Genomic DNA, 22,337 nt, shown 5'->3' with positions numbered 1-22,337 from the left:
AGATGTTACAGAAGATACTGTAAGTCTGGGATTTTTAAGCAAACGTTCTGTCAAAGCGTGGGGTCAAACCTGAGCAGCAGGCCATAAGCATGTTTTGGTAGATGCAAGTGATGCAGTCAGACACCCAAAGGTCAGATTTCCTTGGAGCTGGGCTGGAGGTAATTACTGATACGCAGTTTGTGATGTGCTCCGGGAGTTTTGCAGTTTTCAGTCATCATTTATATTCCAAATAAGGGCTTGATCTCATTTTCACAAAGTCGGTGATAAAACTCTTACTGATCTCAACAGGCCACATTCTATCTCTAAATGCATATGTTACTGACTGAGAAATATTTATCTGCTCCTGGGAATCCTGCCCAGCAGTGGGGAATGCTGTGGGGAGCCACGTGAATCAGATCGATTGTGCTTGGTTCCGGGTTGGAGGTAACACAACCTGCTGATGGGCGACTTAACAGATATGGCAGATGTATCATGAGCTGAAAAATAACTGCTAATAGATCAGGCCAAAATTATTATGCACTGCTGGTTTTCTTCATACTGCTCCAGGTCTGCCTGACCTCTTCCATCCATCTCCAGCTGCTACTGGAGACACTGGGCAAGTTAGTATTGCTGTGTTGGTCCAGGCAGAGGGCGGCACTGATGGGGCCATGATGCCAAGGTGGGTCCTTTCTAGGTAGCTTGGGTGTCTTTGAATAGCAGAGCTCTGTGCAGCTGTAGCACAAACTTAGGTATTTGTCATCCATAAAGATGCATTTTTCTCCTTCATGTACTTTCCGAGGTTCACACCAACCAAATAGATAAATGCCTTAAGACACTTCCATGCCTGCAGAGCTGGCAAAGGGCACGCACAGCCGTCGGGCATGCAGCATCAACTGGAAGCTGCTGTGGAAACTGTGTGCCCATCGGTTTTGGAAGAGGCTTCGTTAGGGTAATACAAAGTGTTCAGCTTGCAACTTTTTACATTTGGTGCTGCAGTGACAAAAAATAATGGGCAAGGAAGACTAGGGAGGAATATTCTCAGCATTTTTAAAGGTCCTTTGTCCCCAGAAGAGTTTTGATCAAAACACTGACAAGGTCAACTCTTCCTGGGGTAGAACCCAAAGCTTTGGTTTAGAAAACAAACAATCCTTTTATCTCCTAATTTCAGATGTGCCTCTGCTCTCTGTGGACCTGAAATCTCCAGTTGACAACACAGACTAACAGATTCTCTCTTACACATGCTATGTTTAAAATAGATGACCTTTCTTTATAGAAGGATGCTAAACTATCTTAGATCATCTTTTCTTTCAAATGGATATTTTCTCTTCTTTGATTTTTCTCTGATATTAGCAGTGACCATAAGCCAGGTGATCAGTAGAGCAGTTGCATTAACCTGTACAAGAAGAGATTTACATTTTTAGTTGTTACCACAGTTGTGGTTGGTAGTCTGAGGGAACCCAGAACATCTGCTAGCAAGTCAGCAGCTCTTTTTTTGATTTTGTAGTGGTTTAAAGAGGTGCATACTCAGCAACCAGCACTTTCTTCTGATGTAATACATGTGTTTATTGGAAATGTGGTTTATTTTTATGTCTTCCTAGGCATCTTATTAGAGAACATTTTGGGGGTGTATTTCAGAAGAGGAAGAAAGCGTACTGAACAGTGCTTCATTTAGTTTGAACTTTGTGACTTAAAGAACTTTTTCAACCAAACTGCTAGAAGTGGTTGATGAAGGGATGTTTGCTTTCAAGCCAATTAGCAGTTTGAGAACCCTCAGTGGCCTGAAATGAGCCTCTCCTCTCGTTTAATGCAGATATGTCTGCAAAGAAAATTCGTGAATTAGCAAAATCAGTGAAAGTCCTTCCTACTTTCTCAACTAACTGTAACAAATTTCCAAGTGTTAAAATAATTACTTGTTAACTTCTAACACATTGGATTCAAATTAGAGGACAAGCCATTCAGTGTAGAAAAGCACCTTCAGCAAAAAATGCCACATAACCATAAGGCCACCTAATCAATGACTCACAGTAAGGTTTTAATGGTCTGATTTATTTTGAAAAAATTCAGTTGACTTGCACAATTATTTCTCAGTTTTAATGCTGGTCGTTTACAGGAGTGCACAGAGAATTACTTAGTTACTGGATGAGAATTAAATGTGTCCAGAGACTCTCTCGGGAAGGGGTTCGGAAAACTTGATGCAAGTCTCGCCTGAACTCTTTGGAGCATGTTACCAAGGTTAAAGGATGTCTGGACACTCAAATTGTAAAGCCAGCTGGCCATGGCTTTCAGCTTGGAAAGGGAAGGGAATAAAGACAGCACTCACTTGCTGAGATGTGCCAAAGCTGATGGTGGGTTGACTATCCTCATCCAAAGGTTGTCTCTAGAGCGATCCAGTCCACATCAACAATTAACTAATTTTACAGTGGGAATAAAGATGATTTAGAAGGAAACCAATAGCATGAGAAAGACAGAGACAGAAGAGGCATTACAATTTGAAATTAGAGCTGGCTTCATCAACAGATACAATTAAAATGAGCTATGGAAGAGATTATCCAGTAAATGGGTTTCAACCATATGGCTAAAAATAAAACATAAATAAATGAATATAAAATTTCAGCTGTACAGAAATAGTCTAAAACATCACTTCTTTCTGGATTTCTTGAGATGGCAAAAATGCTGAGGGAGTGAGCACAGGGCCTGGCAGGGGCAGTACCGGAGCAGGGTGGTCCTTCTTGAGCTGGAGCATATTGCTGAGCTTGTTCTGTCATTTATATTGATTTGAATTTTAATGCATGCCAAGGGCACCTTCAGCTTTCAGAAAGGCACTATTGTCTCTGAAGACCTGAAATTGATAACAGCAGTAAATAATTCCTTGGGACCTCCTGGTGCTGCCGCTGCCCAGGCTCCTGCACTGGAGGCCAGTGTGGCAAGTCCTGTGCTCCAGTGCACATTTAATGTAATACGTGCATTGATTTGTGCCAACATAGTAGTGAAGAGAAGAGACAAGTAGCTATATACTACTCTCTTCCAATTATTGAGCTGGAGCAACTGCTACAGAAGCAAATATATGGCACTGGACTCCTGCAAAAATAAATTACAGTAGTGAATGTTACTGACTGCAACAATTTGGAGACCTATAAGCCAGTTGAGAAACTTGTATTAATATTACTGCTACTGATGTGTGAAATATAACCTCTGTCCCTGGTCTCTGCCAGCTGGCCCGCATGGTGGTGTGTTGCTGCAAGAGCAGGTTGTTGAGGAGAGGCTAGCCAGGGCAGAGATTTGGTGGCTGCTGTCAGAGCATCTTGCACCGTCTTCCTCCTCCTCACTCGATACCGTTGTAAAGACACTCAAACTCTCCCGTTTTTCTAAGCAGGTCTAATCTTGCACCGTCTTCCTCCTCCTCACTCGGTACCATTGTTGTAAAGACACAAACTCTCCCATTTTTCTAAGCAGGTCTGTGCGTGTGGACTGAGTAGCTCATGTGTGCCCATCAAGAGAGCATGGCACAACAAAAGGCACCCGCTCCCTTAGGTGAGACGACGTCTCCTGCGTCTCGCCGAAGACCACGTTCAGCCCAGTGGCTGCAGCTGACAGGAGCCTGGGGAGCCCCAGGGCTGGCGTGGGCAGACATCCTTTGCACTTGTGTTTATGCCTTGTCTCACGCTGGTGCTTTATTCAGCTGCCTCGGTGTTGCCCCATGGCTGCAAGAAGAGGCTCGTGCCGATTCATACGGTCTGTTTCTTAAAGCCTTTGAAGGTGGGAAATGCCACCTGAGCACTTCTGCAGTGGTGCAAGTATTGTTTGCTTGGTTTCTTTCCTCCTCATTTCTCAGTGCAGTTGCGCAGAGCTTGATTGGCGTTCAGGATGCAGAAAGGGTTCTTCATTTTCTTTCAAATTAGTTAAATTGGGGAATAATTGAGCAGGAGAAGGCAGGAATTAATACAAGGTTTTTAATACAGGTCTGAAAGTGGCTGAAGGGAAGAGAGCAGGTTGTGCTGTGAGACACGATAGTGAGCAGCCAGCCACGTATTTTGCTAAAAGAGGTGCTGTTAGGCTGGGGGAAAGGTTTTTCTGGAGTCTTCTTAGATTACACCTCCATAAGGCACAAGTCATTCATGTTTTGATGGGATTTACTGAGCAGGATCAGGTTTTCTGTTTTCATTGACTTAGAGCAGAGCAGAAGAAAGTGGGGCAGGAGACAAAGCTAATTGTGAGAGCGAGGAAAGCATGAAGTTGTAGTCCTTGCGTAAGAGGAGGGGCTGGGGATCACCCCAGGAATTAACGTGCCATCTTCGCCTGCCTCCCACCCTCCGAGAGATGTGCACCGCTGCAGATGATAATGCCATTTTGTTGGGGAGTATGTATGGGAGGACAGGATGGGAATGAAATAGGGTGGGTTTTTTTAACATGCAAGTGCAACTGCAGATAAGCCCGGTGGGCTGAGTTATACTGCAGGCAGGGAGGTGGAGAGTGTGGTGGGGAAGCTTGGCAGCGTGGTACCCTTGCTGAAAAGCCATCAGCCCTCTTGAAAAACAGCAGCAGTGAAACACCTGCTTCATTGCATCTGTTCAGCAGAAGCTTTTACATTGTTAGGCAGCGAGCGTGGAGATTTTTAGATGTAGCCTGTGTACCACATGTTGCAAGGGTTGTCATGGTGAGTACTGAATATCAAAGTACAGACACGTGTAAAACCTACACAAGCTGCTGGTGTGTAAATTAAAGTTGCCCTCAAGTAAAGACACAGAAAACTCATGTAAATTATGCATTTGGTATTTATGAATTGTGTCCTGAGAGATTTTTGTCAGCTAAACTCCCTCTGTAACGGGCAATGAACTGTTTTTCAAACCATCAATAATTAACACAGACTCAAAAGAGTTTTATGTTAACATAAAACACATGTAACTTTTGTGTCTGCTGTCTTTCCAGAATCACTATTTTGGATGATGGGAGCCTCCGGATTGTCAATGTCACCAAATCCGACGCGGGAAGTTACACCTGCGTGGCGACAAACCACTTTGGGACGGCAAGCAGCACGGGCAGCTTGGTTGTGAAAGGTAATTGCAATTTTGATTGCATATGACTGATACTCCATTCTAGTATCTAAGAGCATCCCAAGCAGCCCCATGCATGCTGCACCTTTCCCCTTTGATGCTGATGCAAGTGGAGCCGGAGGGGATTAAAGTGTCTTTTGCATCTCAGAAACCTGCTGAGCCTCGTGGGTCGGAGACAACGTTAACAGCAAGAAGGTGTCTGTGATCACACTGACTGATGGTGCTTACAGCAAGTTAATGCATTTATTTTCACACCTAGTTTAAAATTATACTGCAAATGATATGGGAATTGTAATACAAGTCAAGTCCCTGGTCCATGTCGTTGTAGGACTTGTTTCTAGCAATGGCCAGTAATCATGCTTGAGAAATATTTGCTGTCACTGCAGCCAGCTGTGTCCTAAGGTTCAGTTTTGCAAAGGACATGAATAAAACCATGGTGTACCTGTGGAGAAATGTTGCCCTCAGCATGCCGAGGTTAGGTGGTATCCTTTAAAAAGACGTCTTACCTATTTCAACTTAATTTATTCTGGTTATTCCTAAACTTCTATTACCTTTTAAAAAAAACCTTCTGAACCCTTAAATACATCTTGTCTTGTTGCAGAATGATGCAAGAGTTTCACCCTTGCAATTCAATGTCATAATTTTTGAAAAGATGCACAAACACTGATTTGATTTCATTATTTCTTATCCAGGGCTGAATTTCTGCGTTTCAGGAATTCGAATTGTTTATTCATGTGTGTGCAGAATTTTTCTGTCAAATTTTTTTTTTTCAAAAGCAAAAGCTATTACATATGACAAAAATATTTAAAGTAATAATTTGATAAACAATGAGAGACACTGACAAACATCTTCATTTTTGGCCTGCTTATGAGTAGTCTGATATCTGATGAATTATTATAGGCAATGAATATATAGACTATTGCACTTATTATCAGTCTCCATTTGCGTCTTATTTGGGGAAAGACCTATATGGGATAACAAATCAGGAAAGATTGATTACAAAGCAATAAATCAATCACAGAGCTCTAATACTGTCAGTTTTAATTCTGCCGTATATTGGCATTGATGGATAGTATTTGGTTAGAGGCTCTCCCCGTCAATTATTTTTACGGTATATAGGGAATACTTTAAAATGTTTCAATGCAAGTTTTAATCCGTGGTTTTTATAGTTGGAGCACATTTCAACAAGTCGTGCCAGGATCAGGCAGGTGCTGATAAAGCTGGTGAGCACCTGGTACAGTTATAAACTGCCGGTGACAGTGGTACAGCAGCAGGTTTTTCTCAGAGCAAAGTGTTTGCCTCTACCTTAGCTATCCAGTCAGGTATTTCTAGTTAGATGGGACGTTTCTGGGGTTGTGCTTTATGGCACTTGGCCCTTCTGCTTTCCTTGTGCCAAGAGGCCAACGGTGCAGCCCCAGGGTGGAGGGCTGTGTTATCCCTTCATATCTTCTCCTGTAGCATAGTGGCACCAAGAGTTCTTCACGTTTGGGGTGGTTTTGAATAGCTTGTGTGGCATTTGCCCATGCCTGCGTCAGTCCCTGAAAACAAACACAGACAACTGAAGATCAGCATTAGATCTGTGTATGAGCTGACTCTGCCTTTTCTTAATCTGTGTTGTCCTAAGGAGGCACCTGCAGCAAATAGCTAAGAAAGCAGTGGTTGGGGAAAATGAATGTGTTAAAAACCTTGTCTATTATTAAAAGGGTCGATCAGCTACTGTCTGCCCCAGAGCAAAATGGAAAATGCAGCCCAAATGTCCTTCCCTGGGCTCCACGGGGACCGCGGGAGGGTGGCACGTGCTCACAGCAGCAGGCACCAGCTTCTCATCTCCAGGCTGGGCACAGCCCAGGTTATCCTGGTTTTCCAAGTGCTGCAAGGCACCAAGGGGTTTGAATCAGGATCTGCAGTTCAGGGACCGCTTGTACCACCATAAAAAAGCCAATCGTTGAAAATAGGACTGTGTTTTGTTTCTGATATTGAAGAGTCACGCTTCTGTGGTTCATGGCTTATCCTTTCTTCCTCGCAGTACCCAAGGAATAGCCTGTAACTCCGAGCACAATAGTCAGCAGCTATTGTACCTGATCTTTGGGTTCACATGGTTTACAAATCACTTTTCTTTGCGGTAAGGTTATAAAGGATTAGCAAGTACTTTTTTCTCCCCGAGTGCTCCGTTTTAACTCGATTCCATTAGCATTAATGGGAGCGACACATGTGCATGAAGCAGAGAATAAACTCTTAAGCCCAAGATGTGGATATTAACAGCAGACTGAGAAATGCAATTTCGAAGTCTATCCCATAAAAAGTATAAAAGAGCAGAAACTATTCTGAACTCTAAATGAACTGTGTAAAATACTGTATTTTATACTGAAATGCTTGAGTTTCTCTGCCCGAAGTAAAACACTGACAAGTTTTGACAGAAATATGACTGAATACCTTATTTTAACTCAGTTTTGTGGTGTACAAAAAGACTAATTTATCAGCTGATGAGTTTTTTGACCTTAAGATATGCTTATATTCTTTTCTAACTCATCTTATGTCATTGAGTAAAAAACTGAAGGTCAAAAGACGTTTTTTCTAACCTTCCTGTGTTGTTCTGTGTTCTTCCATTAACATTGCAGGTTCTCTCTTTTTCTTTTCTTTATTTTTTTTAAATTTTCTTCTTCTCTCAGGGAGCGATGCTGACTGTGTCAAAGACAGCGTAGGCAAGGATGGGAGGAGGAGGAGAATATCTGTTACATCAGAACCAAGGAACTTAAAATAAATCTCTGGCAAACAACCAGAGAGGGATGAATAAATATTCATATTATGCATGAGTAGACAGCTTAAAAAATATGAAATTCTGACGGGTGCCCATAGGGCTGTGTATTAACATGCTGTTGTCAGAACTGGTGAACCTCGGTGGTTTTCCAAACCAGTGAGATGGTGGTTTGGGTTTGTTCTGTTGGTTGGTACTAACTGAGAACCACTCTGGCCTTCGAGACCTGAAATCTTGTAAATTTGCATGTACAGTTTGACCTTTAAATTAAAAAGCAGGATAGCATTTGTAAGGAGAGAGGAGAATCCTGCAGACGGTGTTCAGAGCTATGTAAAGCATGGTACGTGTTTACATGTAGTACATGAATATTAATTTTCCAATTTTTTTTCCATTTTTTTCCTGTACTTGAGGCTAAATGTTCAGTTCTTCCAACACACAGAAACACAACAGACTTTCTAAGTACCGGGGCATTAAGTGACAAATAGTGTAAACAGGCGTAGACTGTACAATATAAGTTTATTTGTATTTAATGCAGTAATATAAATTGGCTAATGTAGCAGCAGCTCTGAAATAGGAAACTAATTTCAAGACGTTGCAATAAAAGCTCTGAATATAGGAAGGGCAAGGAGAGGCTCCTGATGCTGACATCCCAGCTCATGCCCTTCAGTAGCAATGACTAAGACCCAAATGAAGTTTCTCTGGCAGCATTAGGTATGGAAGAAGCAGCACAAACAAGCTAACAACAGTAATGCAGATTATAATAGCGTATTGCCACCGTTTCTTTCACGGGATGAGAAAATCCTTGTCATGCCGCTTGTTTCCCAACAGACACACTAAATATTTTAGGAGCCTGTGGCCAGCTTTGATTTTGTAACGTTGGAGGAGAATGGATCATGGCACCCACTGTAGACACGTGTGGCTGCTTCTCAAACATCTGCTTTCCTTTTTGCTGTGTTCTGAGCTATAAATCTATCTACCTATCTAAATATATCTATTTATATAATTTTTAACATAAATTTATATATAAATCTAGCTATAAATCTAATCATTCAGCTCGACTCCGCAGGCTTTAGCTTCATGGTGTGGTCCTTTGTAGGCGGTAGCAACGTGTTGCGGTCCGGCAGATGAGCAGTTGCAGAGGTGAGCGGAGCTGCTGCTGCTTCTGTACGTGGAGCTGTGCAGTGTGGAACCGGCCCCGGAGGAGCAGTGGCAGGGATTGTCCTGCAGCAGAGATGCTCTCATTTCAAAGTGTTCCAGCCTGCCAGAAACAGTTTTTCATACCATTTATTATCCAGTTGCCTTTGATTGCAGACCAGGATGGTCCAGTCCTTTCCAGTCCCCTTATCTCTGTGGTTTAATGGGCAGAAGTGGTATGTGAATGCTTGGTAGGGTCTGGATTTTTCTGTTCTTGTTGGGAAGTACAGCAATTCCGGTCACATTGTTGCATCTCTGACAAGGGCAAGTTCCAATGACTTTATTTGCCGGTTTAATTATGATGGACCTTTAACATTTTCCTACTGCCATTAGCTCGTCTCGTTTGGACTGTCATGGGAGGGCTCAAGGCAGAAAAGCGAGAGAACTTTTGTTAGCTGCATTCTGTATCACTTTAGCAGAAAAAGAATACAAAGATAGGGTCAGTAGGTTATTTTTTTCTCATGCTTGAATAGACTGATAGTCTTGATTTTGTCCAGCACAGTGATCCAAATTATTTTCTCTAAAATTGCACATTTTCCATTCGAAGCCTATTCCTTTGTGTGAATGTTGAGTTGGTGTATTGCACTTAAAACTGAAACAATTGATTAAATACTGTAAATTCTGGCCCATTATTGAGTAACTTTTCAGAGACCTGAAATGTTGCTGACATTAAACCTGCAATTCTTACTGCATTACTCTAGTCCTTTAAAAGTAGCTGGGCTCATAGTTCAGGGGCAGTGCGGTGCTGATGAGTGTGGGCACAGTGTTCGCACTCTGTAAAAACAGTGTCGGCGGTCTTCTGGCCCATCTTGCCGGCTGTGGTTGTCTCCGTTTTGACATCCTTTGAACAGTATTGAACTGTGTTCTTTGGAAAATGCATTGTGCTTGCCTTGTATCCATGGGGCTAGAGTGGATTTGTACTACTATGAATTGTTTTAGTAGAGAAGGAATAACCATTTTTTCATCTTTGGGGATTATGAATATTACGCTGCCCGTAAAGAACTGAGAAGAGTTTAGTTTTCCAGCTCCATAGGTACGCACCAGTGGAGACATCGCTCTCTTTTGACTGACCATCTGTCTGCTATTGCATGTTTCAGAAGTTTGGTTTTGAACGTGGCTGATAATGCATGGTGCAGGGTTTCTTCAAATCATTTGTGGCTTAATTTCCACATAATACAGTAAGCTGGTATGTGCTAACAAGCACACATGCAATCAAACAGAATTGCTTATGCCTCCTTTTCTATTTGGGTATAGTGTTCTTGGGTTGGGCTGAGGTGACTTTGATACCTTCGTACCCATCAGCCTTCTGAAGCTGAACGGCGCAGAGGCTGGTCGCAGATCCGTGTACACCAGCAGTGCTCATCATGAAACACCGGCTATTGAATTTCACAGGAGTAGAGCTTCAGTCATTTGTAGTTCTTTTTACCTTTGAAGACGTTATCATAACCCCCCCATAATTGTATTAAAGACAACTTAGTGTAATGCCTTCAGTTTGATTTTTTTTTTTAATGTATTATTTGTTTATAAGCTTGAGGGTCCAGACAGACTTCTAAATTAATCTCATGTTTTGTTATAGTAGTCTAAAGAATAAAACTCAGAAAATAGATCAAAATCAGGTGGAGAATCATACAGTCTGAATGATATCCCTCACTGGTTTTCAGAGAATTATTTTATTATTTTAGAAATGTTTACACATTACCATGATTCCTTTTTTTTTTTTTGTTGTTGGATATTCATAGTTAAACTCAATCCAGAGTGAATATCCAGAGTGTTACCATACAAGTTTTAGATCACAGTTGTGTGTTCCTTACAAAATTATTTCCATCCTTAGGATGGTCTATGTGTCTATTTATATCTTATTTTATACTTAAAAATAATTTATTTCCATTATCACAGACACTGATTCTGCATAACAGAGCTGGTATTGCTGACTCTGTTCTTTAGCATCTGCTTTGGCTTCAGTGCCAGCCTTGAACCTAATGCAACGGCCGTTTGCACGACTGAGATCAGCAAATACTGGACTTGCCTACAACTGAGCTAGTTCTCAAATAGTACCATTACTGACTCCATCAATAAAAAAAAAAAAGGTGTTTATTAAACATGCTTTTCTCTTAGTCAAAAATACGCATAGCTTTTTTGAAATATATCTGCCTACCTCTGCAGAGGTGTTGGGTGCATTAACAAAGTGTCTCTCCTTGTTAGGGTGTACTCTGAATGGATCTGGCTGCAGAGGAACCATGTAATGGCTTTACTTTGCAGTTGTACAAAATGCTGATCTTTTCAGCAGGGATTGTGTGTATTTCCCTGAGTGCCCTGTTTTTTTGGTTTTGTAATCAGTGAATACAAGTAACTCTAGTGCCACGCATTTTACCACCTGTTCTCGACTGTGGCATGATTATTTCTGAGTAACTGGGGTAGCAGTTGCTTGGGGTGGGCGTTTAACTTTTTTCCCAAGAGGGAGAGTAAGCCATGCATTAAGTTGTTGGGTTTTTTTACATTAACCAGAGGAAAAATGCAGGAGATACTTAAATCTGTTGACCCATTTAAGCACTACCTGTATTACCAGAAACCCTCTCTACACCTCCCTGATTTTTCCCCCATCAGATACATTGCTGCTTCCTTCCTCATATGCAAGGCTGTCCCAGAAAGCTATTGCAGGCATTTCCCATACCATCCGTCCATATGTTGTGGGTTTAGTGGTTAGTAATTTTGAAACCTGAATAGCCCCTCCGTCACTCTTTTCTGAGATCTGTCTTGATCCAGCAGTGTTTAAGGTCATGCAAGGTCTTTATTTTTCTTTCCCCACAGTTCAATTCAATCTAATTTAAATTCATGTTGATTATGCCTCATCCCTTAAGAAAGGACCTGGTTAAATGACACCTGGTGTTGAATGCACAGAATATAATTTAAAAAACAGAGGCAGAGTTTAAAGTAATAATCCCAGAGCAGCACTTTAGGGCTGTCCATATTTTATGGGCTTTTTATAATTATGCTGGATAGTACGCAAAGTGTGTGTTCGGCTGGTATCAAAACCAAGATTTTCTACACTTACCAAAGACTCAGAGTTTTGAAAAGTCAAAAGAAGTTTTATTATTGTTAAAGGTTTTTTAGTAATTGCTGGACACAGTTTTTATGCGTAGTCCAGACATGAATGAATATTCCTTATCAGGTTTAACACATTGTTTTAAAACATTTTAGGGGGAAAAAAGTCAACTTAGAGAACAAACTGTTGTTCTCCAGAATCTCTAAATCAGGGGTTCATAGGCAAAAAAGGATTAGAGAGCGCCATAGAGGTATGTAAGCACAGGGTTATTCATGAGTGCATTTTGCTGTATTCTCATGTTCAGGAAATAAAACTTATTTCTAAGTTTGAAAAAATCTTTCTTGACTTCTAAGTCACAACCGGTAGCAAATGCTTGATTTTAACAATTGACGATCAAGCAATAATCTTGAGCCGTAAAATTGCAAAGGAATATATTCAGCTCTAATTGGACTATTTCCACTGACAGCAATTATTTCTAGGACACAATTAAGGATCTTTTGCTAGGTTTAAGTAAAATTATGACCCAAAGCACTGCATGAAAGGCACAATTATAAATGAGCGAGCTGTGCATCCGCCGCATCTACTCCTCCCTCCCCTCAACCGTGGTAGCCCCAACGCTTCAGGCTGCACTTTGCTAGATCTCCTTAACGAACCCTGGGTGGAAAAACTTCAAGTAGAAGCTGGTGATGGGGCTGGTATCCAGTAGCTACCTCAGGGTCCTTGCAGCTTTTAAGGAGCCCTTCTCCATATGACACTTCAAACACAAGGTTTAATCAAGGATTTTATGGTTTCAGGTAACTTGTATGTTTATTTCCAGCTGGAGATCGCAGTCAGGGTTGTTATGCAAAGCCTCCCCGTATTGCCTTCTGCAGCTGTAAGGAGCTCACCGTTGTGTTTCGGAGCTGGCAGGTGCATCTCCTCTGCGGGCCTTACACCTGAGTCTGGTAAACACGTAGGTTTTCTCCCAGCTCCGTTCAGGTGAGAACCTGAGGTCATCAGAAAAATCAGGTCAGCCCCAAAGCACCCCAGAGAAAATGAAATAGCTGTGTATCATGTCAGCATTTCCATTTTTCTGACAGTTAATTGAAGCAAAAAGGTTGTAATTATTCTGAGATTACAGAAGTGGCAAAATGAGAAGCAGATGCCTCATCTGCCGTCGAGCCTTCCCCAAAGCCAGCCCTCCTCGGGTCTGCTCAGATGCGTCTTTTGCTTTGGATTTCCTTAATGTGAGCTCGTCAAACACGACAGCCCTGAACTATTAGCTGCATTGTGCTGGGGAGGGTCGGTGACCTTGCTCGAACATGGATGAGGATCATAGGAAGCTTCGGAGGGACCAGGCCGTGGCTGGGCATTTCCGTCGGCCCCTCTGGGGACATGTCGTAACACAGGGTTGTGGTCAAACTGTTGAGTGAGACTTAACGCGCAACAACTCATGAATGAACAGCACAGCAAGAGCTGTCGGTTTCTTATTTGGGAGAGAAAAAAAAATTAGGTCAGCTGCTAAGGACAAAAACAGTAAATGGCAAGGAAACATGTAAATGAAATAAGCTGTAAAATACCAATGGTTTGCTCTTAGGGCTAGTTGAATGAAGTAAGTTAGGTTTTTTTCCTTGCAAACACTTGCTGATGATAAGAAATAAAACTTGTAAACATAATACAACTGTTAAGCTTCATTAAAATTACATTAGACAATTAATTTCTTTCAGGCAATTCAGAGGGTCTTCCGTAGTGCCGATTCAGTTTAATTGAACATATTACCACAAGCAGACAATAAGAAATATATTGAAGATATCCATCTGGCTTGCACTGAAAACCTTGTGCGTTTGTTTTCTGTGCCTGTCACAGGCCTTACTAATTGCCTCATTGTGGCTGTTTTACAATCAGTGTGATTTAGCCATTAACATGATAAAAGTCATCTTGGTGAAGAGCTTGATATTAAAAAGCATAGATCTCCAGCCTATCTCTCTTGCCAATTTTGGACTTATCTCTAGCATTATTAGAGTTATATTTTTAAAAGCAGAAATACAAATATATTGACTCTTACAGAGCAGTTTCTCCAGGTACTTTGCCTATCTGATGTAGAGAGTGCCAGTTGGTGTGAAATATTTACTCTGGATAATGGTAAATGCAGCAAATTCTTCCTCCCACTTCCCTCCCCACTACCTTCTCCTTTCTCCTCTGTGTCCCTCCAACCCCCAGCCAACCTTCGGGCACATCAGAAGTCTTAAAACTGAGAACTGCACAGGTAAATAAGGAAGTCAAGACAAGAGCAAGTGGCTGATGCTTGTAAATATACCTAATTCAGCACATAGCGTGGAAAAAAATACTTTTTTAGAGAAGTTCAGTCATTATGTCTGTATTACCGGAGGGGGAGGGGAAAATTTAATATTTTTTTTTTCTGTATTTTTATCTTGAACCCACAATATATTCCGGAGTCAGCATTATTGCAACCTCTCCTGCCATAAAAAAAAAACGTTTAGAATAATTTCTTGAAAAGCTCGGTGCTTTTGTTTTAGGGATTTTCTTGTCCTCTCCCAAGAAAAGCAAGAGGTTCAAGAGTTCTCAATCATCAGTAGAAGATTGGGTTGTTTAGCTCATCGTTGAAGATCAAATCCATACATCAGCCTAAAGAGGAGATGACCTATAGGTTAAACACAGACTCTTAATGAGACGAAAGCAGGTTAATTAACACTTTTCATCAACTTGCTTCAATTTATTTTAACATGATCTATTTCAGAAAGGTTAAAATATTTTTCAGTTTCTGTATGCAAATGAAAACCCAACGTAGTTAAAATGAAACCATAGATCAAGGACTTCTGATAGATATTTTCATCAACATAAATGTAGTGCATTTGATTACATGTGTGTGTGTTCATATATGTGATTGTATATAAAACATAAGCAAACAAACTATTTTATCCAATAGTTAATTTCATAAGTGAAGACGACTACCCAGAGCTTGGTAACTGGAAATTACTATCAGACTGGGGACAGTTACAAATTCACAAGAAAGGGAATGTGTTCAACTTAACGTTTTCCACCGATTTCCCTAGCTGTTGCAGAGGATTACTGTAGCCCTTGGAGAAGAGCTACTACGAGAAGTAGGAAAAGCTGATGTCCATAGGACAAGCCAGCATGGTACCACCCGGTTAATGAGGCAGTACTGCCACGCAGAGCAAGCCAGAAGTGTGCTCAAGAGAGTCAGTCAGTTGGGGGTAGCTGAGCTGATTGACCTCTGCCATGCTGCCAGGACCAGGAATTTCTGGCAGTGGAAGATCTGTCTCCTCGAACTTTTAGTTTCAGGGACCTATTTTGGTTTGTAGAAAACGAAACATGACAGTTGTACTGCTGTGGGATGTAATCTCATGTCTCTTCTTTGCTCTAGAAGATCTTGCATTGTAAGTCTACTAACATTATGAGTTTGATCTTAATCCCAAAGGAGGGTACATACAGTTTGTCCTTCTCGAAAGCATGCAGCAGGATGAACTTCCAGACATGAGTTCCATGGGAATCCCACAAATTTTGGTTAAATTAGGGCCATACTCTAAGAGAAAACAATACAACAGAGAAAACTGAGATCTTTGTAGTGTACGGTCCTGTTGTAGAAGATAGGAGCAGGTCTCCCTGGAGCTGCTTCTCTCCTCACCAAAGTAATTCAGTCTGACTGGGATAGGGATAGGAGGGATAATGATCTAAACGTGACGTGCCTAAAGAAAGTGACTGCCAATCTCCATTTCAGGTAAAGATCAGGGAAGCAGTGTGGGAGAATAAAGGGGGAAAGCAATAATGACTCTCTTATCCAAAGAAAATATCTTGAAATATCTTCTTATCCTTGAAAATAGTGACTAAGAACAGACTGGCCTGAAGGCTGTGTTTTTAACATCAAAGATACAGAGGAAGTGTTTAGAGAGCACATTTTCTGTCGTAGGAGGAAAAAGTGTAAGAGTGTTGAAGAAAAGAATCTGGGACAGTACTTGGGGAAATATCAGTCCTTTTGTGTATTTTCTCAGAAGCATTTTTGGAAGCAGCTTAGCAGAACCAAACTTCTGAGGTTTTGAGCTGTTGTGACTTTTTCTCCCTGAGCCTAGCTGGATTGCAAACAGGTTACACAAAAGTTGCTTATCAGATAATAATAGCTAAGTGGCACATGGATAAAGACAAGGAGGGATGGGTTTTGACACATCAGAGAGTAACTAAAGCACTGCTGAACGACGATGAGGTGGTGCTCGCAATATTACGCACTCCTGGGACCTGATTTTCCCCTCTTATAATGCAATTTAAGTAAGATTATGAGCAATCCCATCAAAGTTAATATGGAGACTAGAGTCTCTTGTCTTAATCCTAAAATCATGATGGCAGAGAGAATTTACTATCAGGCACCACTGGAATAGGTTAAGTTCTAGGTGTACTGTATCAGAGTGCTCAGGCCGGTAATTTGGGAATGCAGCGTGAATATGAATGTTCGTGACTCTGAAATACAAGGAAGTTTTGTCACTGAATTGACTTCCCATGGCTTGGGTTGGTTTTTCTCCGTCTCTCTCTGTCACACATGTATTTGGAATATGAATTTTGCTTTCCTTATGTTTGAAGTTTTTAAGTGTATCGTGAAGAACTAGTGATCAAAGTTGTAGGTTTTAGTACTATGTTTTCTTCTAGCTTCATTGTGAATATATCTCAATAATAATCTCTATTAGAGTTTATTTAGAAAGTCAGCAGTATTTCACCAGCGAAAATTTCAGTTCCTTTCGTGTCTAAGTGCACAGTAGAAAGTCTCTGTAAAAATCCAAGCCTGAATCCATTAGTCCTGGTAACTAAACTGGTTGGTGCAGTTGATGATGAACATCATTCCCTGCAGCAGTGAGCCACAGGTGGGACTGTCCGGGAGAAATGTTGTAGACCATGACTGAAGCCCTAGGAAAGCGGTGTGCTCAGGGCCAAACCCATCCGTCGCTGAAACCAGGCTGAAAGGAGAGATGGTAGCACTGACATGCTATTTGTTCCTCCTCTTTTCTGTGTGTATCTTCACAAGTTGGGTCTTGATTCTTGTTTTGAAATTATTTACATGAGGAAAACTTGTGGCTAATTTGAAGTAAAATGCCATGTAGCAGGAGAAATGTCAGGGACACTTTTTAATGATGCTCCGTGTTGAATATTTATTCAGTAGAATAGGAGCTGGGGATTTTAAGCAAGTTATAATGACAGGATGGTCTTGCAGGTTATTTTCATTTCACATGTGATCCTCCTCCATCCTGCCCCTTCCCGTAACATCAGTACTGGGGCTTAACCAGCGAGGGAGCAAAACAGTAGCATGTCCCTCGGAAGAAGGGTTCGTCTTCTCAGTGTGTCACTAATTAACTGGAAAAAGTCACTTCCTTACAAGAGAGCACAGGACACTGAGAGACCATCTCGCCTTCACCAGGAAATAAATTAGACCTTTGTGGCCCAGGATATTTTTTTTCGAGGTTTGTTTTGTTGGTTCTGTTCTTACTGTTGCTTCATCTGCTCAGAAATAGGTGTTTGGGCTTCAGTCTTGCCTGTGGTAGCGTGGAAGTCTCAACGGGTTTTCAAGAAAAAGTTAAATAAAAGTATCTGCTGTGCACAGTGGTATAAGAAGACAAAACAGTTTATAATGAAGGTCTTATTTCCATTTTATAGGCTGGGCAAATAAGGCAGCAGAGACTTTTAATGGCCTGCTCAAGGCAAAAGTCCCTCTCGCTCCCAGGTCTGTGCCTATGCCGGCCTTCATCCCGCAGAGCAGCCTTGCTCTTCGCTCTCTACTCTTCCTCCTCTTCTGCTTATCTAATTCTCTTTTTGATGGAACTCTGTGCAGCTTGATTGTCCACATCTGGTTGTGATTCAAAGTCTAAATACTCAAACCAGTGTTTAACAGGCTGGTTCCCCTGCTGTGCTTGCCCCTACCAGGAGCCATGTGCACACCTGCAGGCCTGGATGCCCTCCCTCCGTGAATACCGCTAGGGCGAGCAACAACTGCCCCCGCGCTCGCTTTTCCCGTCTCCCGCTTCCCTGACTCAGGTCTTTGGGTACCTGTAAATTCCTGAGGTTTGTAGCTGAGCCGGTTTAAGTGCTATTGTGCTTTCCTCATTTGACTTAAACTCGCAGGTACTTTTTGATAATGCGTGATTTCCACAAGTTGGCCTGAATAGGCTTCAACTTCTCTGTTATTTATACGCACAACTTGAATAAGAATTTGGTGTTATCATTAACTAGAGGCATCCGTTTTCTGTTTGAAATAACATTTTATTTCAACAGTTTGTTCGATTTTGTTTTAAAATTATTTTATATAGAAGAAAATCCAAAGTTACCTGTGACAGTAATATTTTTTTCTAAGTGTTTAGTTTACTAAAAAGTTTGACTTTTTTATTTGAGGCTGACCTTGTGAGCTGACCTGACAAGATTTTTTTGACAAACTGAAAATAAATTTTTCAAAATTATTTGCATAATTGATTGCCCTACCTGCCTGCAGATTGTCATGCCTCATCCTGCCCAATGCATAACAACTTCTTAATTATGTCTTCTTGTCTGGGTGTCATTTCCTGAGGCACTAGAGGAACGCCCAGATTTCTTTTTAGTGTAGATTGTAAATAGCTTGGGAATTTTAGATCTTTCTTTTTGCACGGTAGAGTCATTTCTCTGTGGGAGCTATTTGCGAGAACTTCTACTAATTATATTCTAATTATAAAATAGTAGGAGCAGATGCTGCTTTAGAGAAATACTTTGGTTGAAGGCATTCGTGGGATGGATACAGCAACCCACCCAGCAGATAAGGCATTGTAATAACAGCAGGAGATAGACACTCCGTGGTGAAAATGGAGGTGGTCGTTTTTCCTAATGACAGATAGCCATGAGTTCCAGTGGGAAAGTCTTTACGTTGTTCTTGAGTCTTTATATTGAGTTTGGAGATTCAAACTCTCTAATAAACAAATACATTAGGCTCTTACTAAGATTAGTGAATCTTGATAGCCTGCATTCTGTCAAGAAATTAAAAATTTATTCTTTTTTTTTAATCTGCTAAGAGGTGGAGGGAGGAAGGGCAAAAAGGAATTGTGCGTTAGAAATGGGGAAAGTTAGAGTAAGGGAGTAAGTCCTGATTGCTCATTAGAGCTCAATAGCACAGACCCCCCGAACATGAGGGTCAAGGCATGGGGAAGCAGCCGAGAGCTTTTTTTACCAGAGTGGGTTTGTATTTTAAAAGTAGGGTTGAGAAGTGGCAAAACTGCTAAATGGCAGAAGTTTGACTTTGGAATTGTCTTCAGTGCTGTTTTCATTCAATAATGAGCATATATTCAGTAGGTCCTAGTTCTTTGCCTCCATAACCAAGAAAGTCACAGTCGAAGGAAATCGATGAAAATGATTTAGTAAGGACAAAACTCTTTTGTTCTTTTGTGGATGTAAGAGTTTTCCCCATCCATGCAGGGTAATCCCTCAGGAATCATTGGCCAAACCAAGTTAGCAATGGAAATATTCAGTATATTCTGCTGATGTGCAGCACAAGGGCTCGTAGTTTCAAATATACTATTGGTTCTGATACCTAAGTTATGTTTCTAAGTGCTTTATAAAGTCTCTCCAGTCACTGTCTGTCAGACAGGTTCTACAAGGGCCAGGCAATGAAGTTGGCAAAGCGTGCAAAAAATTGCTACGTGTTCTAAATTCCTTTTTTAGTTGCAGCAAGATCTTTAGCCTCGTATCACAGAAGTAAGATCTTAGATCCCGTGCTCTTCTTATTCTGCAGCAAATTGAAATTCTGGGGAAAAGCAAGGCTCGAAATCCCTAAAACCAGCTACAGAAGGGACTGCGGTAGGCCTTGGCTCGACCAAATGAAAGTGAAAGGAGGTGCTTCCCTTCGGCTGGTTTTGTAATGCAGTTTAAGGGCAGTTGTGGGTCTGTATTTTTTACTGCAATGTGTGATAGCCAAAATGCCAACATAAAGAAGATAGTGCCTGAAGTAAGTTAGGGACATCCCTGAACATACACAGCCATGCACGCATATAACAATGAAAATAAATTTACTGTAGGTTATATGTAGATGCATACCGGAATGATACTGTGACATCTACGTCTGTGTGTGTGTATGGCTCTGTAGCAAGTATAGTCTGATCATAATAATAAGGTATTGCATATTACTGAGAAATAATTGTATTAATTTTGAGAACCTAGACATATTGTGTCTTCCTGCAAATTGCATTATTGTATAAAATGGTATTTGTACAGATACCTGTATTACAGCGTGTATGTGGGTTTTACTAACTCTGGATAAATATACTGATACAGCAGTTTAGTGCAAAGGTTAATTTTCACCAAGTTAAAACATGTTGAAGATTAAGTAGAATAATCTTAAATTTGCCCAATTTCTTAATTTAGCAGTCAAAACTTTCCCTGTTTTCAGAGGTATCAGTAGGTGCTCCCATCCAGTTCCCCTTACCGATAGGAATGGTGATGGACTGCATTCACAGCAGGTACTTGGGAAGATGAATGTGTCTTGGGCTGCTTGATAAATAACCTGTATACCAAGACTAGCTTATCCCAAGACATTGGTGACACATGCAAGCCTTGATCTGGGTGACGTTAAGGATGGTTAAGCTATGGATCATTCACTGGGAAGCTGGAAAGTCCAGCTAGTGATTTCATGCTATTCTGTAAGTTTGACAGCTCAAGAGGCATCCGTTCCTAATGACTCTTAATTTGGGATTTATTCTTGCATGTCAGCTAATTCCTAACATCTTGGTCCTGATGAGGAGGGTGTAGATAATAGACGTAGAACTCGTATAGGAAAGACCTAAAACACATACCGTAAAAATGCAAAGTCTGTGCCAGTCACTTCATAATTTTGCCATTTGAATACCTGCATATCATATTACTGCCACTCTGCTTTTTTTTGAAATTTTTTTATTTGTGGTCATTACTATTCAAAACATATTTAAAAGTGCCATAAATCAACCATCTCAGCAGGCTAAACTCTTCAAAGAGGCAAAACGCTGTTTGCCACTGTATACAGGGGCCGCATGGCGAACTGCATGGCATTACATTTGCACAATTACCTGCGGCTTGTGTTACAAGGAGAACGGTGATTGATCCTTGAGTGACTTGCAATTTATCAAAGATTAGATATGATTTCTCCTGTATCTGATTAACCTTCTCTCTAAGATGGCCATCATTTTTGCAATGACAGTAGATTATTCCATACTTGAAAAGACGGATATCAGCTAGTTGCAATCAATAGCCCACAAAAGGTGACACCTTGAATTCACTGGGTTATCTATAAAGTGTGTCACAAACGGTTGAATCGTTTGTCAAATATACCGATTTCATTTAAGGCATCTCTAAAGTGAAGTGGCTTTTATCTTACTCTGAAATGCAAAGAGGGAGAGAAGGGATGTTTGGGTTTTGTAGTGTAATCAGGCACTGTTGCATGCTGCTATAAAGAGCAAGTACAAATTTCTATGAGTGACAGATTTGATTGTCATTTCCAGACCCCATTACATGTCATTTTCTTTGTCACAATCGTATGGAGAGAGCTTGATTTGGTAAGATTGCATTGCACTAGGTAAAATGGAGACTAAAATATGAAGTATTGTGCCCTCTTGTTATTTAAGTAACACTCTCTGTACTCTCAGTGGAATGGATATATTTTCATATATTTTGTCTTTGAATTTGCTATAATGGCACATCCCTCCCCAGTATCCTTTGATGCAATTCCATTCTTAATGTGTTTTCAGATTTAAATTAACCTTCATTTATTATTCAGCGACACAAAGAATGCATATTTGAGTATGCAGAAATGCAATCCCTTGATTGACTGCCTGGTCCCTGTCGGGGAGGTGGGAGGCATTAATTCCTGGGAGGGAGACTCTTGCATCAAGTTTAGACAGTTTTCAGTCTTTGGGAAGCTCTTTTTCAATGTCAGTTTAAGAAATATGTTAATAACTTGTACCTGGGCTGCAGTTTAGCTCTGAATGAAGCTGAGGAGGAGACTGCCATTCTTGAGAGGGAATCTTCAGCAACTGGATGGACAGATTACTTAGGAGTGCAGTCACAAGGAACAACATCTAAACTCTCCTCTTAAAAAAACCTTGCCCATACTAACAGAAAGCAGAGGCTTCCTAAGAAAAAAGGGCTCAGGCAATGTGCTGAAGCACTTGTCTAAAAATAATTGTATGTCCCCCACACTGCTGTGGTTCTGATATGGCAAGATTTAAGCCAAGTAAACTGCAAGATAAGGATCCTCTTCCAGGAAAGCAATTTTAGCATGTCCTAAATGCCCAGCTCAACCGTGTGTATTGCTGAATCAGAGTCTCCG

At 41.0% G+C, this 22,337-nt stretch overlaps 1 protein-coding gene across 1 annotated transcript in view; it reads left to right on the top strand.

The window, feature by feature from the left end:
* LOC104159469 (contactin-4-like) overlaps positions 1-22,337 on the top strand; it is a gene marked incomplete at its 5' end in the record, with an annotated part of 83,176 nt that overhangs the window by 39,078 nt on the left and 21,761 nt on the right. The window contains 1 exon segment of the mRNA XM_009697381.1: positions 4,906-5,033. Within this exon segment, the coding sequence (XP_009695683.1) occupies positions 4,906-5,033 (128 nt within the window).

Source organism: Cariama cristata, unplaced genomic scaffold (genome assembly GCF_000690535.1).
Source record: "Cariama cristata isolate BGI_N322 unplaced genomic scaffold, ASM69053v1 scaffold12533, whole genome shotgun sequence".
In the NCBI taxonomy this organism is placed as follows: domain Eukaryota; kingdom Metazoa; phylum Chordata; class Aves; order Cariamiformes; family Cariamidae; genus Cariama; species Cariama cristata.
Note: the sequence above shows the minus strand (reverse complement) of the source record. Positions and strands in the feature narration are given on the sequence as shown.